Source organism: Thermobia domestica, chromosome 11, assembly GCF_964235325.1.
Source record: "Thermobia domestica chromosome 11, izTheDome1.hap1.1, whole genome shotgun sequence".
NCBI lineage: Eukaryota > Metazoa > Arthropoda > Insecta > Zygentoma > Lepismatidae > Thermobia > Thermobia domestica.
The window spans coordinates 190,808,010-190,820,957 of NC_137464.1; the positions used below are offsets into that span (position 1 = coordinate 190,808,010).

The 12,948-nt window shown below is 35.3% G+C and overlaps 1 protein-coding gene across 3 annotated transcripts in view; it reads right to left on the minus strand.

Moving 5' to 3' along the window:
- Hel89B (histone acetyltransferase 1) overlaps positions 1-12,948 on the minus strand; it is a 170,501-nt gene that overhangs the window by 131,010 nt on the left and 26,543 nt on the right. For all 3 annotated transcript variants that reach the window (XM_081731440.1, XM_081731439.1, XM_081731438.1), the window contains exons 4-8: positions 11,601-11,735; positions 10,880-11,052; positions 5,465-5,725; positions 1,439-1,597; positions 229-364 (exon numbers count right to left, since the gene is read on the minus strand). In XM_081731440.1, coding sequence (XP_081587566.1) covers positions 229-364; positions 1,439-1,597; positions 5,465-5,725; positions 10,880-11,052; positions 11,601-11,735 — 864 coding nt within the window. The remainder of the gene's footprint in view (positions 1-228; positions 365-1,438; positions 1,598-5,464; positions 5,726-10,879; positions 11,053-11,600; positions 11,736-12,948) is intronic.

Here is a 12,948-nt window from a genome sequence, read left to right on the forward strand (position 1 = left end):
TAAATCTAATTGTCTGGTTTTGAAATGTTGTCAAACCAAGGTCATGGAAGGAGGGAGGGGGCTTCTCATAATTTGTACGTGAGAAATACTGGCGACCATCATTTTTGGATTGCCGTGTGCATCAGACTGAAATTTTGCGCCCTATATATATACACACACACCATTTTATGACGCATTATAATTTAAATGTAGAATATGGTTAAATTTCGTGACAAGTAATACACTTACCAAGAGCTTGTGCACAAGTTTCTCGTACTGGAGCAACAACTTGATCAGAAAGGAAATCCCCGAACCTATCCAGTGCTAAAACACACACAATTCGAAGCGAAATATCTTCTAACCATGACTGATGGACTTGTTCCATCTGTTAAAAAGAAATCAGAAGCTATATATTTTTCAGAACACTAATGCATAAAATATCTACTCTAATACAAGAATAGCTAAAAAATATTTTCATTTAGAACTACTTTACAATCCGATCAATATTTTTGCATACAAATTAACCCTTTTACAGAGATAGGTAGGGTAAGAATTCTCATTTTAAGTAAGTAGGTTAATCATCTCCACTGAAATTTTTCGAAATAGTTGCCTCATTACTTCATTAGTTGAGTGTAATTTATTTATATGTAAGTGAAATTAAATTAGTGAGTTTTTTAGTTGCATTGTTCACACAACAAAAAATCACTGCTTTGCAAGTGTATTTTGTTTGTAAAAATTATCAATATAACAGAATTAATGTTTGTGCATATAAAAACTACAGAAAGTGCATTGACGATACGATACTGGACTACTGTAGTATATTCATAATGTAGTCGCATGGAAGAATATTTGTGCTGTATTTGAAATTATAGGTGCTTAACAAGCTACTACTGATTTTTTTAAAATCTTTTAACAGGTAATAAATTTTATTTTTAATAATGTGGTTTCTTGTGATGATTAATCTCAAAGAACAGTCAGTCTATCATTACCATCAGTATTTATGATTACATCTCAATTAACAAAATCTTAGTGTACGGCATTATTTCATTATATCATTTAGAACAACTCAAGAGAGTGTGATTTAGTTATCCAAATCGATTGGGTAGGAAACAGAAATAACAAAAGACCTCTGTGTTGTATGAAAATTCATAAAATGAAAGTGCAACTACACTGAGAATTGAACCAGAGTCTCCGGCGTACCGACGCGTCGACTCTATAGTACGCCAGAGATCCGAGTTTGATTCTAAATCCATCGAAATTTGCACCTATAGCGGATATAGAGTAATGAAATAACAGCTGAATTACTCATATACTTTCAATAAGAAAAGTAGGTTTAAAATTCAGATTTCCGAACCCAAGGTAAACTAATTACTAATGATTAATGCAATAGACGTATACTATTTAGAGGAATGTTTAACTATTTGTTAGTTCGTAATGAAGATGACAAAGAAGTACTTACTGCTTCCTTTGGTAAATCGGCTGCCTTTCCTGCTCCTTTACCGTGAATACGTATTACTTCTCGCAAAGCGGTAGCAGATCCATGTCGAATTTCCCAACTTGGACTAAAAAGATCTTGGCACAGATGGTCACAGAAATTTTCAAATGGCCACTCCACAGCCTAGAAGAAGATATTGATCCTTATGTAACTGCAAACTTAGAAACGTAGTGCTTAAGTTATTCATAAAAAAAATGTAAGTTTGGGCATGCATATAAATATTAGCAGGATGAAATGAAATAAAATTTAAAGATTCGCAGCAAGTACTGGTGTTGAATTAACACAATCAGTCTTTATGCTGCCTTTTCTTGACAGTTCATTATCATACTCAGAACTGTCATACCAGAAGCTTTTTTCGAGTATTATCTGAAGGATGGAATGTTACACACTTTTGAAATAATTCGCACACTGAATAGCTAAGTGACTTGTAACATTCTACCATATGAAATCTTGAAGATGTGGTTTTATATAACACTCAAACGTAACATTTATTGTCAATTACTCTGGAATGCACTCTGCTACCAGATTTAGAGATGATGAGTATACCGATACAAGCAGAGTGAATAATCAGTAGTAATTCGTAAATATTCTTTTATTCCATCAATATCTATTTTTAACAGTAAATACAACAATCTAGTAACTATTAACTAACTTCAGTAATTGCAAATATATATTTATTTAATTGCCGGAATTTTCAATGGGTATTCTCTTCATTATTAGCGGCTTTTTTTTTTTTTTTTTTTTTTTTTTTTAATATCTACCTTTCTAATCACACCTTCTACCGTCAATTGTAGTTTGGGATCTTAATTGGTATGACACAGATGTTTTTAAGAAAAAAAGGAATACCTACTGAAAATTTCGTCAATTAAATAAATATGTACATTAACGTATACGATACTTAATATTTGTAAACATGCATCAGTTTAATTCCCTAGGTAGTTAGTCTAATATAAAATTTTGATAAAATTAATCAGCATTCTGTAGTCACAGGAAAATAAGTATACTTGCAGAATCTCGACGGCTTAATGATAAAGCGCTGATCTCTGGTATGAAGGTTCCCTAGTTCGATCCCAGGCCATATGAGTTTGTGGTACAGAACGTGGCATCCGTGGGTTTTCTTAAGCTTCTCCACTTTCCTCCTACATTCTTATCTCATCAATTCCTTTCACAATTATTCACTATCGTTAATCATCTGTCCCCTTTACCCTACAGCACTTTATTGTGCAACGTAAAAATTGAAATTTCATATAATTTAATTTTCTCCTTTCAAAAAATCCTGTATATTGAGGTTAATCCTACGTCATCCTGAAGAGAATATAGTTGCTTTATTCACATAATCCACTTCTTCTTACACTGTTAATCCTGGAAATAATCTAGTAAGTTTTTTTTTTTTTTCATTAATTAATTAATATTGAGAAATAACATCAGTGAGGTTTTGCATTCACAACTAACTGGAAAAAAGTAGCATGTAAATATACACAATTGTAACCGAGTAGTTGCTAACCTCGGAAACTTTCAGTTAGGTTTTTGGTCTTTTTAATGTAGCGACATTTTTTTTTTTTTTTTTTTTTACATTGTTAAAAAAAATATACGTACGTGTCGTCCCGCGAATAAATTACACTTGAAGAGCAGCTGTATTTTTTTATTGATTACTTTTGTTATTGTAGAATCCCATTCACAACCTATCCAAATCTTCCCTTCCCCGTGTATAATTCTGGTTTCTTAAGGAAAGAGGGACACGTTGGCTATGGTAGAGGGCTTTCATCTTTAATAAGAAGTATGCCAAGTTTGATCCTAATCATGTGTGTGTAGTAGATAATATAGTGTTCGTGGATTTTCTCGGAGTTCTCTCATTTACCCACATTTTCATTCCATTAATCCTTCCACTAACATTCGCTTGAATTTGTCCCCATTTCACCAGTCTCATCTAGTTTATAGGAATAACTACTAGTTTTTCGTTTAATACAAAAATCCATATAGAGACGTAGGTTCAAACAGAGAACTCTCGCTGCAGAGGTAATGGCTACAAGCTCACTCCTAAAATGTTGGGTATACAATGACTAAGTGGTAGAACGCTTCCCTCTGGCGTAAGATTCCTGGTTTGATAACCGGCCAATTAAGTTCGTGAGTTTTCTCGGGGTACTCCCGTTTCATCCAACTTTTTCATTCCAACAATTCTTCTATCATCATTGTCTTAACTCCGTCTCCTTAGCCTAAGGGGCATAGGGCCGGTCGTGAAGTTTCACCGGTGAAGTGACGGTGACTCCTGTGAAATAGTGAGTACGGTATATGTTCTTTTGCTGAAGTTTAAGTTGGCAATTCATGTTAGTTTTTTGTGTGCCAGTATTCATTGAATTTAAAATCACAATGGTTTTTTTAAACGTATCTTTGTCTTTATAAAGTCTTGGGCGTTTAAGAGCACAACCGAATTTTCGAAATTCAAGATTCCAGGCCTCACATTTTCGGCATAAAAAACCTGTAGGTGCAATACTGTTTAAGACTGTGGACAAGATTTATGTTGTACTTGTTTTCTCCAATAAGTACATTCCTTTATTTAAATCCTTGATGTCCGTATTGACACTACTTCCGTTTCAAAGGTCTCGCAAGCAATAAGTTTGAAATTATACAAAAAAGGTGAGATAATTTTCACACTTCTTGTTACTCAAGGATTTTTAAACATGATGTTACGCAAAATAAAGTTCTCATGATTGTAAATGCTTCATAACTTACTATTAGCGTAGGTTCGATTTTCAGTAGATACGCTGGATGAAAACCCATCAGCCGACAAAACAATACGAAAAAATAATTTATTTGTAGCTCATATTTCAGTCATAATATGAGTTGATTGGAAAATTTAGGGTTCCGTTGAAGGTAACAACACAAGTAACCGAAATGATACACTAGTTTGCAACATGAACATAAGATACGCTTACATTCACTGTGAGCTGAATGAACTTCAACATTACAAGTCCAGTTTAGATAAAACTTTTTTTAACGCAATGCACAAATGAATCACAACACAGGTAACCCACAGTAACCAAGACGTACGACGGTTATATAGACAGTGACCTGTAGTTTTGAAGTATTCGCTTGAATTGTCGTATAGATGGCATTAGTGTGGAACTGCTATACTTTTAAAATATTGTTACGAATAATAATTTTAGATTTTATAAACATACTTTTAAAAATATTAGAACAACTAGCTGAACCTGCACTGTCTACTCAGAGCATTGTTCTGTTATGACTATGAATCTCCTTCCCACTGTGCATGTCTCTTTACTCACACAAGTGAAGGATAGGACGATATCAAGTGGAAATTTTTTTCTAATAAATCCGAGTACGTCTCATTGTGTCTCTTGAGGCCTTTGAAGTTGCCAGCATGTAATAGGTTTTGCCATTGAATTTAAGCAAAGCGTCTGCAACGTCCGTCAACCCGCCATACGTAACTTCTCTACTGGTTGCCTAGCACCGTAGTTTCGGCCTGCGACAATGTTAACCTTATGGGTTCAAAACTGCCCCTAAAATGTTGAATAGAACAATAATTACACAGTTTTTGAAAATTTGAATGAAAACTAGACAATCTACACAAAATTTGGAATCGACCAGGAAAACGGCACGTTTCTAGCACGTGTCGTTTTCGAGATCTCATTGTCGAAAGGATTGGGGACAAACATAAACCTATCATTTTAATATATAGATTAAGATTTGAAAAATAAAGAAGTTTGCACTTAATAGTCCCAACTAATACAGTTGCTGCTCTGCTTCCACACTAACGCCACATGTACCATAATTCTACAAAATATTTGAATCCCGTATATTCCTGCCTTAACAGTAGTTTTTCTATCTGGTTTGTGAGAGATCACATTTTCAGTTTTCCTGATCGCTTATCAATCTCTTTTAACTCTAACTCCCACTACATATAATGGCCATACTTTCATTACCGGAAAGCACAGAAATCACTATTAAAGAAAACTGAAGCAACCCTATTACCTCTCCCCAAGAACCAGTACTATCAGGAACACTGTCAACAGGTGTTAACGGGATTTCTTCACTTTTAATTTTGACAGGATCTTCACACTTCAATTTCTTCCTATCTGGCTCCTCGCCACCTTCTGCTGCTTCGGAATTCTCCCTCGATTTTTGTTTCGCTACAAGCCTAGCTTTTCTTCGTGCTCTGTTCGCTTCCCTGGAACTCATCCCGAACTGAACCTGAGAAACTTCGTGTTGTACTATATCCACCACTGGCTTCAGCTGAAAAATAAAATGACAAATACTATAATTCAGTGATTCTCGAACTAGCGTACATGACTCATTTCTTTCTTTCTTTCTTTTTTCTTTTTCTTTTCTTTTTTTTTCTTTTTTTTTTTTTGTAAGAAAAATGAAATTTTAAATTTAGCGTTCTACGCAAATGCCCTTTAGGCCAGAAGAGACGGATGGTTAATGAAAGTAAAGATCATGAAATTATTTTTTTGTGTGTGTGCTCTCCCACCGGGAATTGAACCCAGGACCAAATGCACCAAAGGCACACACGCTAGAAACTAGAGCAATGGAGAAGACCGGGGGAAGTAGGGAAGGGGTGAATGGGAATTAAATCTCACGTTTCTTATGTACTGTAGGGAGACAGTTATGATAAGAATGAATGAAAAATGGTGGAATTAAAGAGGGAAACGACCGGGAGAACACCGAGAAAATCTCCACACATGGTGATTGTCTACCACAAAATCCATTTGGCGAGAGCTAGAACAAAATCAGAGACCCCACGCACCAGAAGTGAACGCTCTACTACTGAGCTACCGCAACCCTACAGAAAGGACTGAATGGATGTGATTATTATATTAAACTGTATTTATATTACATTTATTCCCGATTTACGAACTTGAATGAAATTATGTTTTGCACTTAAAATCTCCAATTATCACAACTGTTGAATTAGAACAGGAAAAATTTTATTTATGAATACGAAAATCAAGAATCTGGCAACAAACTTTCAAGAAAAACAACAGCACTTGATGCAATAATATGAGATAGTCTTAATGTAGAATTAGGAAGAAATTGATTGTTACAGACTTCAATATTATTATAAAGACAGGTAAACAATTTCACTCCTCAAATAAAATAGATGTATGTTATCTTTTACAAGCAATGCATACATTCATTCCCAGTTTACATACTACACTGTTAAGTTCTCCTTTCAGATTCTGATTGAAGGCAATCACTATTTTTAACTTTCTGCACCTTAGTTGTTATACTATGATTTCAACCATCAACATTATTATTGTTATATGAAATATTGTTAATTTGGTCTTTTAATCATACACTATATACGAGATCTACAAAAATAGTTCTCTCCAGCGAACAGGGCCTTTGAAGTCTGGGAAATTTGACGGAACTTCTTCACTTCATTCAAAAGACAACGAACACAAACAAGTACACAACAAAATCTTTAGTTATATTGTATTCTGTTGGGGAAGCGACGGATCTGTTCTATTTCTTTTGATTTAAGAGTGGTTTAATATTCAAAAAGAGCAGAGTTTTTCTTTCAAATAGTTTTCCAGAATAAAAACCACTGCAGATTGCCAAATGAACCACAGAAAAAAAAAAAATACTACATCTCTGATCTTATAAAAGTACATTAGATACGATCCGTAGCTTTTATAGAAATAAAATTATAAATGTATTAAATTAACCTAAATTCTCCGTTACGAAGCCTCGAAGGATCTAAAATAAACCAGCAGGTGATTTTAAGTACAAGGATGTGAACAACACACCGTTGTTGCTGGTTTACTTGATGAGCCGATGCTAAATTAATACAATTTGCGTTTGCCCCCTTCGGTCACTCATTTAAGTACTGATAAGCCCGCTGCTTGACTTTCGTAGAATTACGGAAACCGATGGACTAGTGGGGCAAGCGATAATGACTCTGTATGGATTAACTAACGAAAATAAACGTGAAATAAAATTCGAATCAAATTCCGTACTTAACTCAAGAATATATGAATTTTATGTGGAATATGGAATACTCAATATGGTAGTCGCTACAATATGGTCCAATTCACATGCGCTCTTGTCCAATTTAATCGCTGCCTCTTGTGACACCGGGTAAGGGCTACATACACCACTGGTCTTCTGGCATACAACTCACCTTCGTGAAGGCTCTTGCGTACGGTACTCGTTGACAGAGGACGTCCAGTGGCAGCAACAACCTCCACACGCACTTCAGTTGCTGTTGCAGACCTGTTTCTTCGACTTGTCAAACGGATATATCGATTATTCCTGACCGATGTCACACGTGATCGACCGCCACTGTAACAACTCGAAGCATTTTGTGTTCTCTGGAACTTGCTCCATAACCTGCTGAACACTGCTCGATCGACATTGAGCCACCGGGCCACGTCGCACAGTGGTCGGAAACTGAGAAAAAGCAGTCAAAAATCGTTTATTCCGAAACAATGGAAGTTGACGGACGTCTGTCTACCGCTCTATACGTAATTATCCTTTCTGAATCGATTGCAACTACTGTGAAAGTGATTCGATGAACCCCTGCTGCAATACTCGGTTATATATACAGGGTGGTCCAAAAGTGTGGAAACCCCTCGCATAAATGTCAAATACTGCAAAATATAACCAAAGGAACAACATAGAGGAATAATAAAGATGAGGAGAAATTGGGAAGGACACAGAACAATGAAAACCGCCATCTTGAAATCTACTATCGTGAATCATACATGCAGTTTGTAAATTGAAAACATAGAATGTTGACGCCTTACGTGAATTGGACATCGCTAACCAGTACGAAGTATGACAGTTGTTAAGCGGTTACAGGTTCAATGTGCTCTCCCTCTAACTGTATATGCAGCTAATAAAAAGACGGTATAAAACAAATGTGTGTTTGGCCTTAGGATACAAAATTAAAGTTCGCGGTTTTGCATTCGCACCATCTTCGAAGAAACACTAATATTTACTGGAATGTAATTTAGTTCAGGATTACGTTGTTTCGGCAAGGTTAAAAGATTTAGTATGGAATCTTCTTACATACTATTGCATTGACGTGTAATATACAGCAGCTCCACATGATTCATAGTTTATCACTGCACTACGTATGAGACTTTCACTACAACATTGATTCTGGAACGAAGGACAATCCAAATTACGTACAAGACAACATGCCCTTTCCTTTTGTAAGGCTCAGGTAGCAGATCTCGATTGCGATCACTACAACATTACTCATCATGCATTTGCAGTTAGATAGGGCTGAGTCCTACAGGTGCACTTGGGTGCAGCTATTTCCAATGCTCAACCTTTGTACTCATGAACAACTCAATAAACCCTATTTTACTAATAACCAAGGATAAGTTTAGACTGCAGAGTTAGTTAACATCAGCGTATATGCAACTTGTAGGTAACACTAACAAATCAATCAGATTAATGATATGACAATAGATAACAAAACTCTTCACTAAACACAAGTAGAGTCCAATGTACTGTCCAACCGCTTTCATCGACCTCAGAAACGATATAAATGAGTAAAACGTATCATTGTTTGGTTAATATTTTACTGATTTTCCGGCACTTTTATTTGTTCATGTTTACATGCATTTTATAGACAGAGAAAATATACCTATGTCCTGAAACTCCGGATTTGGAAGCAGGAGATATTCTTATAATCAAATATCAATACAGATTTCATAGGAGGCCAAGTGACAAGATCGATTTTTGACCGCTTTTTCTCAGTTTCCAACCACTGTGCGTCGGTCTGACGCTGCCCTGCTTCCAATCTACCGATGACACGCCAGCGTAATTCATCTGGCAAATGATGTCTCGTTGCCATATTTGCCTATTTGACTCCACTATTATTTGCTTCTGCACTCTACATACACACTGTCAACCAACAATTCCCTGAGCTCATGTAGTCCTCGCTTGTACCTAGTACTTTACGATATCGTGTGAAAGAAGCATAATCGCGAGTTCTTCCGTACAATCTTTTCCCGCTCACTCTTTAATGATCGTTGTATTATGACATCCATTATCTCTACATTTCACCACCTCTCCCCTGTCATTTCCTTTTTACTGTACATTTTGTCCTTGTTGCTTAATTTATGACGGCCAGTGTATGATGTAAATAAATATAGATTATTTCCACCGTTTATAATGTGACTTCATTTGGCCCTGATAGGAGTTCAGGGATATAGACACTAGTTATCAACAAGAAGTTATGGTAAAGTCAAATATTTTTCAAAGAATTCATGAAGTTAAAGAGATGCAATTCGGCATATAATATCCTCAATAAGAATAACTGAAAGCGTGTTATAAGCTTTCTCGTAAATTCCACTTCTATAGAGGCAGGAGGGGACAACTTAAGTTTCCAGTTTTACATTTATTTATCCTTATTTTCCCCTGTTCAAAACATACACTTTGCTAGTATTACTATACTCAGTGAAGGTTTATTATTATTATTAGGCTGCAAAGTATTTATTCATATCGTACATGCAGATTAAAGTGCTTTTAAAACTAGAGACAAACTGACAATTCAAAAACACGTGGAGATTTGTTTTGAAGGAGGAAAACTACGTCACATAGTTATTGCGGTCACTCAGCGAGGGTCGAATCATAAACGCCATTTTAGCCACAGTGGATGGAGGGTTTCCTTGGCAACAGACCTTAACATTCCAATGTTGCGATAATAACCACGTGTTTGCCGAAGGAAAGAAGCTATTTTAGTCTTTTGTTTCTTTGTGCGCGGAAGTGATTTCAAGAAAACCAAACATACACACATACATAACCCTCCCCTTTCCAACATGTACAAACTGGGACGACATACATATCCTTTCGTCCATCCAAACAAACCAATATTTAGAGATTTTCCTTTTCGTTAAGATTCACAGGACAGTTCCAGCTGATGTATCACAGGGATGCGCACGATGTGGCAACAGCGTATCACGTGCTTTTCCAAACGTCAATTTTTTTCTAGTTTTGAAAACACTATAAATAATCGAAAATGATAATGAATTGCACATAGTTGTTTGAGTATAAAAATAGCTTATTTTAATACTCGAAGTTCGACACAAAAAATTACACTGAAAGGGAGTCAGTATTGTCTTTCAACTCAAAATCACTTTACCGAACATATTTTTCAATATGCAAATGTTTCATAGTGCTATCATATTTTCTCAAATGGTAGTTGCCATAGTACCTGACACGATGTTGTGAACAGCTATTAATAGAAGTAATCAAGTATTATAGGATGAAAGGGACTGTAACCTGTATTATTACAGTCAAAACTAATTATATAATTATAATATTTACAATGATTTTATATTATAAAATACAATAACTTGTGGAATACTTTAATCTAAAAAATGACCACCACCTCTTCAACATCAAACCCAAATCACTGGAAACACTTACACTGCTGCTGGTATTGGAGCACATACGATGACGTGTTTCTGGGAGTTGAGACACTGAAAGATCGGCAGTCGTTACAATATCACTCACGTCCATACCAAGTTTAGCAGCTACATCCAAACCTAGCCGTGACTGAAGAAGTTGTTGCTGTTTTTGTATTTTGTCCGATTCTGAAACTAAAAGAAGGAAGCTCAATGTTATTAACTGCCTAATAGTCTCAATCAGCAAAAGAAAACTACTATTAGAAAGTAAAAGTGATTGAAGTATGGACCATTCTGGTTGAAGATTTCTCCCTTCCCTTACTTTTCTCTATATGCGAATACAGAATAGCAGCAATAGTAAAATCAATCTTCTCATTATCCTTCTCTCTCCTATGCCCAAATACACAAAACTCTTACCTCCAACAGCTTCTACACCTAAAGGTTGTAATTTCTTAAATACATATATTTCAACCAAAAATAGTCAGCCTTGATCACGATGATAGAATATCATTTTTAAAGGTTTTAGGAAGATAAGTAGATTAAAAAAAAAGAAAGAAAATAAAAAAAATGGTACTAATCCAAATTAGCGCTGTTCGATGAAGTTAACTGTTACCTAGTCTTTCTGAGCAATTGAGGAAAAATAACCTTACACTATCAAATTTCTAAATCTTCAATAACTCAGAAGGTAAGCTTTCGATTACATCTGTCATTTATAGGTACATTAAAATATAAATAATGATTACCTGATTCCTCTTCCACAGCATCATATTCTCGTCCTTCTGAGCCCATTAAATACGAACCATTCTCTAGAACTTTACTGATGTCAAATTTCTGTATGTTCATTCGACCAGTTTGAGTTTGAGAAAAATGATTTTGCTCTGAAAAATAGAACACAATTATCTTAACTTTAATATTTATAATAACAACAATAATCAGGGTGTCCACTAAAATTTCAAAATGAAATTTCGTGACCTTTTCTTCACCAAACTATAACATTTCGTAACATTCTCAAGAGGGAATTTGTGTGTGAATTAGGCCGAATTTTCATGCATGCGATAGAAGCATGCTTTGCTAGCGATTTGGTAGCGTCTAGAGCCGACCCCAGACATTTTCGGTGGTGAATTTTGATGTTTTATAGAACAAAGTTTTCCAGTCTGTACTTACATTTGTACAGATAAAAAAAATCATGACCCAAAAATTAAATTTCTTGATTTACATGACCGTTTTCTGATTTCGTGAACGACAGACCCCCTGATAATAATAATAGCTCTCTCCGCTCGTCTAGTGGCTACCACGCGCGCACGGTATCTTGAGTTAAATTCCCGGTGAAATCTTTAAAAAATGAACGCGTTACGGTGGATCGAATTGCACCTTAAACTTCAGGTCCACGTCTCATAGCATGTGTGCTGAAAAACAACGCTGAACTTTAATCAACAATTATTATTATTATTATTATTGGAAAAGGTGACAACAAACAATTTGACTAGCAGGGAATCGCAAAAAAATCCTTACTAAGAAGGGGTTCTGGAGCTAACCGTTATCATTTCTCTGTACAGTCCGTAGCAAAAGTTATCTTTTTATATAATTTATGTTCCCAAAATTTTAAAAAAATAAAAGCCGATGTAAGAATTATTTTTAACTTACAGGTATCCGCACATAAGTATTTTCTGATTTGTTCAAGATATTGGCAAAACTTTTTCACAAAGCAACCTTTTGTTGTGACAGCACATGCCACTGAGATGCGCGGTTTCCGTATTTTTCATCCTTTGTTACTAAAGCAATCAATAATTATCTACTTTTCCCAACTTATTTGCAATATATTAGTAATAAGCGAGAACTACCCTGTTGAAGCTTACTGAAGTAATTTCTCCAAGTACAGTTTCAAAAGCAATCTTGTTTGGCTTTATTAGGTTTCATTAATTATACAATATTATTACCATTTAACAGACAAAAAATGTTTAAAGATCTCAATGGGTCGAACAAAATTATATGGATAAGTAAATCCTCATGTGTAGTTTTCGAGTTTTTTCCTTATTAAATAAACTTAAAAACTGATGCTGTGCAATAATCCAGACACCTATCAAGATGAAA